The 12967-nt window shown below is 31.9% G+C and overlaps 5 protein-coding genes across 6 annotated transcripts; 3 read left to right on the forward strand and 2 right to left on the reverse strand.

Moving 5' to 3' along the window:
* Nucleotides 1-347: 347 nt before the first annotated feature.
* On the forward strand, nt 348-1349 carry LOC112904411 (12 kDa FK506-binding protein-like). The gene is made up of 3 exons (XM_025974377.1): nt 348-546; nt 660-820; nt 1076-1349. The coding sequence occupies exons 1-3, from the start codon at nt 510-512 to the stop codon at nt 1202-1204; spliced, it is 327 nt and encodes a 108-aa protein (XP_025830162.1). The 5' UTR covers nt 348-509; the 3' UTR covers nt 1205-1349.
* A 689-nt stretch (nt 1350-2038) lies between these two features.
* Nucleotides 2039-3766, reverse strand: LOC108740876 (transmembrane protein 68). 2 transcript variants are annotated; one of them, XM_025974387.1, is made up of 6 exons: nt 3522-3765; nt 3138-3374; nt 2910-3077; nt 2661-2851; nt 2403-2606; nt 2039-2287 (listed from the first exon to the last, which is right to left on the reverse strand). In XM_025974387.1, the coding sequence occupies exons 1-6, from the start codon at nt 3541-3543 to the stop codon at nt 2153-2155; spliced, it is 957 nt and encodes a 318-aa protein (XP_025830172.1). In that variant the 5' UTR covers nt 3544-3765; the 3' UTR covers nt 2039-2152. The 2 variants fall into 2 exon arrangements, with proteins under 2 accessions (XP_025830172.1, XP_025830173.1); XM_025974388.1 differs by having other exon boundaries at nt 2188-2280; nt 3522-3766.
* A 187-nt stretch (nt 3767-3953) lies between these two features.
* On the forward strand, nt 3954-5080 carry LOC108740875. The gene is made up of 4 exons (XM_018475379.2): nt 3954-4026; nt 4306-4378; nt 4749-4950; nt 5010-5080. Exons 1-4 carry the CDS (start codon nt 3986-3988, stop codon nt 5078-5080), a joined length of 387 nt encoding a protein of 128 aa, XP_018330881.1. The 5' UTR covers nt 3954-3985.
* Nucleotides 5081-5767: 687 nt separating this feature from the next.
* Nucleotides 5768-11418, forward strand: LOC108740892 (ATPase family AAA domain-containing protein 2). The gene is made up of 20 exons (XM_018475403.2): nt 5768-5906; nt 5977-6268; nt 6329-6677; nt 6739-6888; nt 7068-7142; nt 7207-7363; nt 7428-7663; nt 7754-7902; nt 7967-8428; nt 8508-8689; nt 8757-8943; nt 9017-9202; nt 9262-9554; nt 9609-9794; nt 9848-10032; nt 10089-10309; nt 10362-10549; nt 10611-10717; nt 10789-10973; nt 11038-11418. Exons 1-20 carry the CDS (start codon nt 5845-5847, stop codon nt 11116-11118), a joined length of 3933 nt encoding a protein of 1310 aa, XP_018330905.1. The 5' UTR covers nt 5768-5844; the 3' UTR covers nt 11119-11418.
* A 95-nt stretch (nt 11419-11513) lies between these two features.
* LOC112904412 (protein SYS1 homolog) lies at nt 11514-12443 on the reverse strand. The gene is made up of 3 exons (XM_025974385.1): nt 12270-12443; nt 12135-12202; nt 11514-12082 (listed from the first exon to the last, which is right to left on the reverse strand). The coding sequence occupies exons 1-3, from the start codon at nt 12438-12440 to the stop codon at nt 11842-11844; spliced, it is 480 nt and encodes a 159-aa protein (XP_025830170.1). The 5' UTR covers nt 12441-12443; the 3' UTR covers nt 11514-11841.
* Between the last annotated feature and the right edge of the window lie 524 nt (nt 12444-12967).

A 12967-nucleotide genomic window follows, 5' to 3' on the forward strand; every position in this document is an offset into this window, starting at 1 on the left:
TCCTAGCAGCATCCCATCATTAAATTATATATTGAAATATAAATAGTTATATATTTCCTAAAAAAATCTAACATTTTTATTTTACAATAGATATTTAGTTTGTTTTAATTAAATACATTTAAGTTTTTAATTTGAATATAGCGCGTTTTAAATAAAAAGTAATCAAGCAACGTTGCCTTTTAAATGTAATGTAATTTAAATTGTTAATGTTAATTAGGATTTGACTGCACATAAAAAATAAATAGTAAATGTAGCTAGAATAGTTATTAATAATATTTTAATCGAAACCAAATAATATTCTTCAATAAGTAAAATTAAAATAGAGAATAGTGTTCAACTTGGCAATCATGAATGACGCCATTTATTTTTGGATTTGCCAGACTAAGGTGTCGTTTTTTAATTCGGTATTTTCATTCACATTTAAACTAGAACGGTTGTTTTAAAATACAATTGTTATTTGCTAATTAAATACGTAACCGTCTAGAAAACTGTGTAAAGTTTCTAAAATAATGGGTGTTCAAATCGAAAGCATTTCTCCTGGAGATGGTGAGTGCCCATAAAAGTACAAACTCGTGCTTTTTTCATTACTTAATGTATCTTAATTGTTTTAGCATTTAATCTTTAATTAATTCGTAGTTAGACTTTAATTTTTTTCGTAGGACAAACTTTTCCAAAAACCGGCCAAACAGTTGTCGTTCATTACACAGGAACACTAGAAAATGGAAAGAAGTTTGATTCTTCAAGAGACCGAGGTACCCCTTTTAAATTTCATATTGGCAAAGGAGAAGTAATAAAAGGATGGGATGAAGGAGTTGCACAGGTTTGTATTAACAACAAATGGCTTCATTCTCAAGTAACTAACTTTAACACTTAGTCATTAATATGATCATTTATAAAATACTTTTATAAAAAATTGCATTATGATGATAACATCCTTGCGCTCTGATTATCAATGAAGCCACAGTTCGTCAGGGGATGCAGCTTAAGGCTGTTTTGACTTCTGATTATTTAGTTAACAATTATTACATTTTTTTTTGAGATGACTCCCAAATTAATTATGATTTCTTATTTACAGTTAAGTGTTGGTCAAAGGGCCAAACTAATTTGTTCTCCAGACTATGCTTATGGCTCTCGGGGACATCCTGGAATTATTCCACCAAATGCAACCCTTATTTTTGATGTTGAACTACTTAAAGTTGAATAGTCTGTTAATGATGTCTGCATCATACAATCCATTAATTGCATTTAACAGTTTTCACTTTTAAGATTCAAGAAATGGATACAATAACTTTATTTCTGTTGTAATTGTTTATTATTTTAAGTATTTTTTTTTTTTTTTTGAAANTGTTTTTGTATACAGTTCATATTTTGCTTAAAAGAAATGTTCTATAAGTAGCCCAATTGCAGTTAGCTAATGTGAAACTAGACCCAGAATTTGGAAGGAAAATTGAAAGTAATAAAATTGTGCAGTGGTTTGAGATTTTGTTTATTATTAATTATTATAATATTCCTTCATTTCCTTTTCAACAGTTGAGGAGACCAAAGTATCATATTTATTAATTTATTACTGCATTTGTACTTAGGTACAGTGTTTTCTATATTTAGAACTGGTTCAGCAGTCCTAGAGATTACCCCTTGCATATAAATAAATATATTTTAGCTCTTTATATAACAATAAAGCTGATTCACAATAATTTTTTAACTTGATGTTTAATATTAAGTAAAAAACTGTTCTCTTTAAGATATTTTACCTAATATTGAATAAAAGCAATTTTAAAGTAATTAAGGAGAAATTAAGAATAATGATTGGTGCTAACAATTTCAAATTAGAGAAATTTTTAAAGAGGACTTGAACTCAAACAATTTTTAATTACCTAAATACTGTTTTTGTTATGATATAAATCAAAGGATTTTATTTTCATTTTAAAAAAAATCTAAAAAAACGATTAACGATTTTCTTTCTAATTTTATTAATAAATAATTGATTTCTTAAAAACAATTCTTTAAAATGTAATTACATATATAAAATCATTTTATATGGATTACGTATCTATAAGAGATAAAAAACTGTAATGTATTACAAATACTTAAGAAAAGAATATCTTTTAAACTTTACATTTTAAGTACATGTGCATTATTTATTTATTCTATTTTACTCAATATGAATTTCTCCAAATTTATGTCTCTCTTTTTTCCTAAAGTAGGGTAATCTTTCTAAAATTCCTCTGAGGATGCTTCCAGGCAGTTTTTGATTTCTTTCTATTAAATCACTCAATATAGCTGCAACCTAATATGTATTATTTAATTAAGACGCTAGGAGACTATAAAGAGTAAAATAATAGACAGAAAGTTTCTTATTTATTTTTTAGTTTAATTAGAAAAATAAATAAAACTAACATTACCTTCTCCTGCAGTTGCTCAGGTGTTAAATTGGGGTCATAAGGTATTGGTTTGCCAATATGGGTGATCAATTTTACTGGAAATCCCCCATAAACAGGGGCAAATGGAAATTTAGTCCAAGCATATAACTTAAGAAATATTCTCTTTGCTATACTAACTGTCCTAAAGGCCTCCTTAATATTTTCAGTGAACATGGGAATTATGGGCTTAAAGACAAACATATAATTAACAAAATATTTCTATAGCACTTTTTAACTTACCACTTTTGCTTCTAAAGCCACTTTAGCAAAGCCCAATCTTCTCTTCCACATTAAATTATAATTATGACTAAATTGAGATTCATAGACACCTCCAGGAGATATAGCCAATAAATTGTCCTCTTTAAGGACAGAAGAGCATGTCTGTATGGTCCCTGGTATAACTTTCATACATTCAGAGATTATTGGGAATCCTTAAAAGGAAAACAGTATGTAGACCCAAAATAACAAACAGAATCTAATAAATGTTACCTGGAATTTTAAATAAAAAGTAGTCAGCAACTGTATGAATAAGTCTGTTTTTATTTAAAAGTACTTTAGCCATAAAATAATAAATATCAATTGGAATAGCACCATGATAGTAAATAATTAAAGCTGAATCACACTCTGGAATATTTTCCATGCCTCTAACTTCATATCCTGTAAAATAAGTGTTTTATTAACCAGTACATCTTTATGTTGATATTAAAAATTAAATACCATGCCAAATCCACCCATGAGCATCCCATATGGCAGCAACAGTCTTCCTAGCAGCATCCCAACGGCCACCAGTTGCATAAGTGCTACGAAGAGTATTCCAGTGCAATTTGTAAATATATAAAATTAAAGCTGTTGTATAAAGCAAAAACACAATTACAAGGGGGAGCAGGAAGGTAATCACCAAAGGAGTCAATAACCATGACAACCAAAGTGTAAAATCAATATCAATATTGTCTTCTGAAAGAACAAACAACACAATTGACAATAGGTACAGAAACATATTTATGGCCTATTGTTTTCACATATTTTTGATAAGAAAGTTTCATTTATCATTGCACACTGATATACCACATCACCATTCATAAAGTTTCTCTTCTGACCTACCTATAAACTGCTTAAAAGACATGGTTATGGGCAAGGTTCAAGCTCATATTGCAAGTTAATCAATTTAATGCTTAGTAAGAGTAACTTCACGTTTCTTGTCCATTTGTATTTGTATTTTGTCCATTATTAAATTTTTATAAAAATATGATGACTTGTAATTTTGGTGAATAATTAATAACGTGCATTAAAAAAGTAAATACTGCATTCCTAATACTTGGAAATAAAACAGCTGTTGTTGGTATTTTTTTTTTAACACAGTTGTTGGTATTGATTACTTCTAGTTGGTAAAAGTGTATGTCTCTAAAATAACAGTCGGTATCTGGTTCAGGTTGTCTTTCAATACAGTAAATTTTAATAAACCGTAGTCTCTTTAAATTAAATAGAAGAAAGGTATAATTTACTTATAATGTAAGTGTTATTGTTTACTTATCTTCTTGGTTTCTACTTTGTTTAAGTGCTTATTAATGTGTAGTTTGCTTTGTGTGCCCTCACAGGCAGTTGATGTGTAGGTATTTAAGGTTTGAATTTCGTTTTTCTTTGCAATCGTTTACAAATATTCCTTTCTGGAATGCTCTTATCTTATTAAATGCCTGCAGTTATTACTTACTAAACTGTAAATGCAACTGCTATTAATATTTTACGTAAATAATTATAGTTTTTTCATTTGCATGATGTCTATATACCCTTCTATTTTGCTTGGATATGGCTTTGAGCAGCTTTTAAGATGATAATATTTATTGTTTTAATTAAAACATTAAGTGCTAAACATTACTTTTTACATCAGCATAATGGTACAAACTCGAAGAAAAGAGTCTAGTGGGTCTGCACCAGATAATGTCCCACGACATCGAACTAGGGTAGGTTTTTTGAGTGTATTTGTAACATTATTTTACCTTCGTTTTTGCTTTAAGACTGTTCAAATATTTCTTAATTTATTATGAGATCCATATCCAAATTATAAGTTAAATAACCTTACAGGTACCTAATTAATAAGAGCTACTTAAATATATGCTATTCTGTATTGTATCAACAACAAAAGGGTCAAAAGCTGTCTATGCAGTATAAATATTAATAAATGTTGCATAAGTTTAGTAATAACTCAGAGCAATGAAAGCTTTAAGAGTTATATTTAGGATAAATTGGTACAAAATATTTCTTGCGTCTTGATGTTTGTACTTTTAATCTTATATGAAGCATAAGTTTAATAAAAAAACTTTTCTGTTAAAGAGTGGAAATGAATGTAAAGTAATAGATACATCTACTGGGAGTGATACTGAAACCGACGAATCTCAGGAAGAGGAAGAAGAAAATAATTCGTGGACGACAAAAAGTAAACGTTTATTACACTATAATGCCAAGTCTGAACCACCACTGCCAAGAAGACCGGTACGGCAACTTAGGAATAAATTTAAAGAGCAAAGATTCTCCTGTAAGTTCATTCATTTTAACGAGGGATGATAAAAGTTATATATTCTGCATTTGTTACAGCACGAGTGTTAAGGAGCAAGGAAGTTCGAGCTAGAATTACTTTAGACAATAGACACATAGGTAGAAGGTAATACCAATAGTCTTCGTATGCTACCCATCCAGGTACCTAACGAAATTTATTATGTACCTCATCTACCTGTAACTAGTTAACTAATAACAATAACCTTACAAGTGCCGCTAATTAAATTAAAAATAAATAGTAATGTCGCTAGTAAAATGTTGCTTCGATTTACCCGAAAAAAGCGATGTTTTGGATAGTATTGCACAAAAATGCACAAACTATGGTTGTAAGTGTTATATATTCATAATAATAATTAATTTATCCATGTATGTAGATGTGTATAACTGTTAATTAATTAATAATTCCCCTCCTAAGTATCTATTTGCTATATATCTACAGTACGTTTTGATAATAAGAGTGATAATTAATTAATTGCTTATTGCGACTGCAATATTCAGCTCATTATTTATATTGCTCGTGGTAGTTATGTTAAAGAAAACAAAATTCAAAATCTATTTTCCTATTTTCCTACTATCCGTAATCGTTTGTTATCAGCACTTAAAAACACAACACTAATATTGCACAATTTGTAAAGAAACACCTTGCATACGCTCACTTATTTTTAGTATTGTTTTTATTTATTTAGATGGGANGGCAACTTAGGAATAAATTTAAAGAGCAAAGATTCTCCTGTAAGTTCATTCATTTTAACGAGGGATGATAAAAGTTATATATTCTGCATTTGTTACAGCACGAGTGTTAAGGAGCAAGGAAGTTCGAGCTAGAATTACTTTAGACAATAGACACAGCCTATCAGTATATGCAGCACGTAAAATGCATCCTGAATGTGATCTGTACAATGACAACGATTCAGAAGATAATGTCTATAATCCAAAGTATATTTTATAATATTTTTGTTTTCAATTTATTTTTATGTACTAATGAATTGTTTTTTTTTATTATTAGGGCTCTGAGACATCTACGCCTCAGACATACTAAAACTACATTGGGAAGAATGGAAAGAAGGACTGCATTATCTCTACGACCTATAACTGTTAAATCATATGCAGATCCTCATTCACCCATCACTTACAACTCGGAGGAGAGTGATTTGGATTTGGGAGTCCGCAGGAGTGCGAGAAATCGAAGGCAGAAGTACGAAAATATGACCTGGTTAGCTGACGATCAGATTTCTAAAGTTGGATATCCGAATTTAGACGATCGGGGATATTCAGAAGAAGATAGTAGGGAAGCCCAAGTAAAACCAACAAATACATATATTTTCTTTTTTATTCATGTAAATATTTTTTTCTCCAAGGAGACTCCCTTAAACAGAAATCGAAATATCATTTATGAAACACGACACAGTTCAAGACATGATGTCGTGAATGGCATGAGAGAACGCAGGAATTTAAGATGCCCAAAGAAGTACATGTTTGAATTTGAAACAACTACAAACAGATGCAGAAGAGGTGGTAATGGGGGACAAGCTGAAGTTATGGTTGAGAAGGAAGGAAAGAGGTCGAAAATAGGGAGTACTATAAGTAAAGAAAACGAGAAAGATGGTAAGGATAAGAACGACGTCAGCAGATCCAATGGAAAATTGAAAACGACGCCAGAAAATAAAGATAAATTAACCGAGGATTCTAAGAAGAACGACGTCGAAAGTAAGGGTAAGAAGCAAATGTATATATATTTTTTATTCTGAATTATTTTTCTCGCTTTCAGAAAGTCCAAAGGGCGAGAAAAAGGAAATTGACCAGGAGTATTCTGATAACGAGGCACGTAGAGTCCTTCGTACACGTCGTATGGTGAACAGGGGTCTTGCTGAAGAAAAGTACACAGAACGAACTCAAAGAAATGAAAGAAAAGAGTCAGGTATCAAAATAATTGTTCACTGATTTGACCTTTTAATTGACACTTTTAAATATGTTAACCTAATTAGTTTTTTATTTTTGTCAAAAGTATTAGTTGAATATTTATTGTTACATTTGGGAAGCAGTTCTAAATTAATTTATTTTATTATACATTTTATTATTTTAATTAATTTATTACAGTCAGTTCGAGCTCTTCTGAAGGCGGCCGTGTGTATTCATTAAGAGAACGCGTTCCAAAAAAAACAAATAATGCCAGTAAGTAACTTTAGCTAATATATTGTATTCTGAATATTAAAAATATTCTTTTTTATTTTTATAGTGCGCGAAGGACCTGTAATTCGTTCAAAGCTAGACCCAGTAATACACACCAGAAGACACTACTCCCTTAGAAGAACACGAAGAAAAGTTTCTAGTTCAACTGAAGACTCCACAGATTCAGAAGAGCTATGTAGAAAACCATCAAAATATAGGACCAAGTAAGTTTTCTGTTTTTGTTTTATGGTGTTTAAATACAATGCAGTTATATACATATTGTTTCAGTTCTAAAACTGGTCATGGTAAAACAGAACAAATTAAATCGGGTTCTGGAAGTAGCAAGCCAATGCCTATTAATCCAGAAGCTATCGACAACAGTGTGAGGTTCAGCAGTGTAGGGGGGCTGGACGGACACATACGCAGCCTTAAGGAAATGATCTTACTGCCTATGATGTATCCAGAAATTTTCAATCAGTTTAAGATCGAACCTCCTAAAGGTGTCTTATTTTATGGACCTCCAGGTATGATTTACATTCCACAAATTAGTTTTAAGACCGTATTAATTTATTTAAGCGATTACTTTTAAGGGTAATGATATTAAATCTTTTTAGGTACCGGTAAAACTTTGTTAGCTCGTGCCCTTGCAAACGAGTGCAGCTTTGGGTCGCGTAAAGTGTCCTTTTTTCTTCGAAAAGGGGCTGACCTGTTAAGCAAATGGGTTGGCGAATCAGAGAAACAACTTCGGCTTCTCTTCGAACAGGTGAGCTTCTACTATTGATTCACTGAAAATTTATTATCATAAATTACATTCTTTCTTTTACTAGGCTCAAGAAATGAAACCGTCCATAATATTCTTCGATGAGATCGATGGTTTAGCTCCCGTTCGTTCTTCCCGTCAAGACCAGATTCATGCGAGCATAGTTTCGACCCTTCTGGCCCTCCTTGATGGTCTTACAAATAGAGGGGATGTTATTGTAATCGGCGCGACAAATCGAATTGATGCTGTAGATCCGGCTCTACGTAGACCTGGCCGGTTCGATCGCGAACTTTTCTTCCCGTTACCTTCGAAGAAGGAACGAGTGGAAATCCTGAGAGTACACGTGTCCCAGTGGACTCGTCCCCCTAGCGACGAACTTATAGATTATCTTGCAGAAAGCGCCATTGGGTATTGTGGTTCTGATTTAAGGGCCTTGTGCTCCGAAGCTGTTATACAAAGCTTAAGGAGGACGTATCCACAAGTCTATTTGGCGAATCATAGACTGTTACTTGACTCGGAGAAAGTTCAGGTAAAATAATTAAGATAAAGTGGTCTCCTGGCCAAGCAGCGCGTTTTCGTGGGCCTTAAAAGAGAGTTGTTTGTTTCAGGTTGAAAAATTGGACTTTTTACGGGCCAAATCACTTTTAGTACCTGCTTCACATAGAATTGCTCAAGGTGTAGGTAGGAAGTTACTTCCCTTGTTACAGCCCCTTTTAGGGGAACCCCTCAAAAATACCTTAAGTGTTCTTCAGCAGACCTTTCCTCATGGCTTAAACGTGGAGTTGGGAAAGCAAGTATTTTTGATTATTTCTATTTTTAGTAAAATATTGTTTAAAAAATATTTCTTTTATCGTTAGAGTGAAAATTTCTGCCTGTGTAAGACCTACACAACTTTTGCTTCTCGGGGACGGTGCCAAACATGGTCAGAGCTTATATTTGGCCCCCGCCATTTTACACCATATGGAGCATATCCACGTACATGTACTTAGTTTGGCTTCTCTTTTCAAAGAAACTGGGAAATCGCCAGAAGAATCGTGCTTGCAGGTAGGTGTTTGTTTATGTAAATATTAATAGGAAACTATTAATATTGATTTTTATTTCTAATTATGAAAACTAGATTTTTAATGAAGCGAGAAGAAACGTTCCAAGTGCAATATACATCCCTAGCATTGACGAATTTTGGCTTCTGATAAATGAAACTATAAAAGCGATTTTCTTGTCACAACTAGCCCAATTAGACCCCAACATACCCGTTCTGATCTTAGCTACTGCAGACACAAACTATAGCAACTTACCGGAACAGGTAACTAAAAGAATAAGCTTGTAGTGTAACTGTTATTTATTTTATAAATCTTTTTAAAGATTCAAAACATATTTTCACAATATCGTAAAGAAGTGATAACGTTAAGGCCTCCGGACAGCTCCAGTCGCAAAGAATTTTTTAAGCCTCTTATAATTGAAGCGGCGTCGAAAGCTCCGCGGGTTCCTCGAAAACGTCCTAGCACACCTCCACCCTTACCTCGAGCCCCGACTCCACCTCCTACGCCATTGACCGAAACTGAGGCCATGAAACTTTTCGAAAAGGAGGAGAGAACACTTATGGAGCTTCGAATATTCTTAAGAGATATGTGCAGAAAATTGGCAAACAACAAATTGTAAGTGTTTGGTTTTGAAAGACAAAAGTGTTAAATGAAATTCTTCTTTTCAAGATTTTATATGTTTACAAAACCAGTCGATACAGACGAGGTTCCTGATTATACATCTATTATTAAGCAACCGATGGATCTGGAAACTATGATGACCAAAGTTGATTTTTATAGATACGAATGTGCCAAAGACTTTCTAGACGATATCGAGCTTATTGTTCAAAATGCGTTGGAATATAATCCTGCTAAGTAAGTTTAACAAAGATTGCTTAATTAAAATCGCCAAATTTTTTGCTTTTCAGATCATCCGCAGATAAGCAAATAAGACATAGGGCGTGCTCCTTACGAGACTATGCGCACGCTTTGATAAAAAACGAAATGGACAGCGATTTTGAAGATACCTGCCAGGAAATTTCTAAGAATAGAAGAATGCGAAAAGTTAGCGTAACGAATTATCTTCCGGCATACATACAAGCTCCTGGAATTGGTAAACATTAATCATTTTTTTAATTGATTGTCATTTATACTTGTTTTCTTTTCCAGATACAAAAGTAACATCTATAGACGCATCAGACGATAAGAACGAAAAGCATGATATTAGCATGAATGGCGTTAGTTCGTGCATGGAACAAACCAGTCCTTTGACTAAGTTGACTCATTCGAATAGGAAAAGAAAAGCTGGGTCCAGTTGGAAAAGAGGGATTTTAAAAAAGAAAAAGAAAAAGGACAGACCTGTGTTATCAGAAAATCCTGCAGATGATCAGGTATTTCGCTTTTAATTTAGCAATTAAACATTAATTTCTATTTTTATTTTAGAACGATGATAGGTCTTCTGGAGACGAATCGAAGGAGAATAAACCGGACGGTCTTTCTGACAGCGTGCTACAAGCTGATGAAGATCAACACCAAAATGTACAAGTGCACAACACTGCCAAAGAAGTTACTGCCCCTTTAAGCATCAATTGTGATTCTTTAACAACCACCTCTCCTTCTAGTCTACTACAGTAAATTCATAATTAATTATTCATATTGTAATTACGTAACTTTTTTAAATTCATTTTGTAGATCTTCGAGTTCAAAAAAGATTTTAAATGAATTGTTAAGCCCTTCGCAGCTTTTAGACGACCCTTTGCTGGATATTGACGATATCGATCAGGCTCTGGTTGAAGAACGTAATTTGTTTTTTTTTTTTTTTATTATTTAAATCAAAAACAGCAGTAACTGTATATTTTTTTAATTTCAGAAGATGAAATTGCAAAGGACAGCAAGCATGTAGATGTAAATAAAGAAGAACTGGGGGAAGTATTAAAACATGTTGTTGAAGTGACTGACGGTCATTCTTTACAGTCTTTATTGGACCTCCATAATCAGTTGAGCAAAATTGTAAGGCTGTATAGTAGGTCACATAATAGAAAAACTTTACCAAAAGTAAGTTTCATTCAACATTTTACATTTTGATAATGCCTTTTAATTTTTTTCTGTGATATTTTAGGACTTACAAAAAGAATTAGTTCGATATAAAAATGAACATGTTGTTTTGACTGGTCGGGATTCCCATTCCACTGTTGATTAGCACATTTGTTGTTGCAAATTTTTGTCACTGCCACTTTTTGTAGGACATCGTCTAACTTTACTTATCATTTTATTACTTAAAACGACTATTAATAATATTGAGAATAAATTTAATTTAATAAACTCTTATTTTTATACAACAAATAGTACAGCAGCTGCATCATACATGGGATATGGATTGTATAGATCAATATAGCACTTATTAATAATACTTCATTTTATTGTTTAAATTATTTCTTAGTTTTAGTTTTGATGGAATGATTGTGTTCAGTAGATTATTTTAATTTTAACATGTATACTACTTGTCAAAATAAAACAATTTTATTTTGTATTACTTCTTTTATTCCTTTTTTTCTTTTAAGGTAAACAAAATACAATTACAAAAGACTAAATATTCAAAAAGAACATAAAATGGAGACAGATATATTAACATTTAATACAATAAACCTATTAAAAGCTACCGTTTAATTGGCTAGTTATCTTTTAATTTTTGTCTACAATTTATCACATGTACTGTATCACCTTCATAATTACATAATTAGGCATACTTTTAATTTCAATTTAGTACAACATTATGCTTAACAAATAGTTTCAGTATTGAATTGTAGATATCTGTTAACCTGAGATTAGTCACTGCAAAAAGTTCCTCACTGAAGGGTTTAATTGGTGTTTGGCACACACAATCATTAACAAATCTTAAGTTGTTATGGGTGGAAAGCAAATGCTACAAATCAGATTTAGGCCCTAAACTTAAGGGTATAGCTTGCAGTTCGGTCCTTAAGCAAACAAATTCACCACAAACACACATTAAAGTTGCACAAGCTATGTTCAATGCCCACCATGAAAAAGTAGTGGGAAACTCGCTGTTATAACACCAACAGATTATAAGGTGAATAAAATGCCAAGTGCAACTAAAATCTAAACACTGTTTTGTTTTCTCTACTATCCACCACAAGGCCACAGCTCTACAAAACCGATAAATGAAAACACTGCATTTAATTTAAAAAAAATACTCACCCAACCAACGCGTTAAGTACAAAGGATAATATAACCATTTTGCCATTTAAATCACGAACCTGAATTTCCTAAAAAATAGATAAAGAAAAATTCCAGTTATTACATATGATTTTTAATCTAATGTTTTGTCCTTACATGATACTCAAATATATGATCCAGGGTTCTCGTATCACCTGCAATATAGCCTAATATAGCTAATATTAGTCCCAAACTAAAGTATAATAAACACTGTAATGAAATAATTTGAGCAACAATAAGCCATGGATCCCATTGGGTATATCGGAAAGAACCAGTTAATTTCTTCATTGCTGGTAGTTACTCATATAATTACTAAATTTACAATCTAGCATTTAATATTCATTGCTTAACTGTGACTGATTTCCTTTGATTTTTTTCGATTTTTTTCATCAATTTACTTCATAAACTGCTGCTTCATAGTTGGATGACGTATTCGTCTACAATCTTACACTAATTACATTACGTATACTTCTAGTTTAAGCCCCTATGTTACATAAACACTTTTTTTTAACTCTCGCGTTAAAATAAATTATTAATCAATTGTTATTTAGTGCAATTTAATTAAAATACAGATATTTGATGACAAAACAGGAAAGATAACCTCTACTTTGACATTTGTTTGCATTCAACTTATCATAAGCGTCTCTTCGAAATTAAATTACACGAAAATGAATTGTTTTCAATTAATTTTTAAAAATAAAATGAAATACTCTGTTAATACATATAATGTTAAAATTATATTTTGTAAGCTGTAAATTTATTAAATTAATCATTAAACAATCTTGACAGACAAGCATGATTGATTGTCCCCAATT

The sequence above is a fragment of the Agrilus planipennis genome, unplaced genomic scaffold (genome assembly GCF_000699045.2).
Source record: "Agrilus planipennis isolate EAB-ADULT unplaced genomic scaffold, Apla_2.0 scaffold40, whole genome shotgun sequence".
Lineage (NCBI taxonomy): Eukaryota > Metazoa > Arthropoda > Insecta > Coleoptera > Buprestidae > Agrilus > Agrilus planipennis.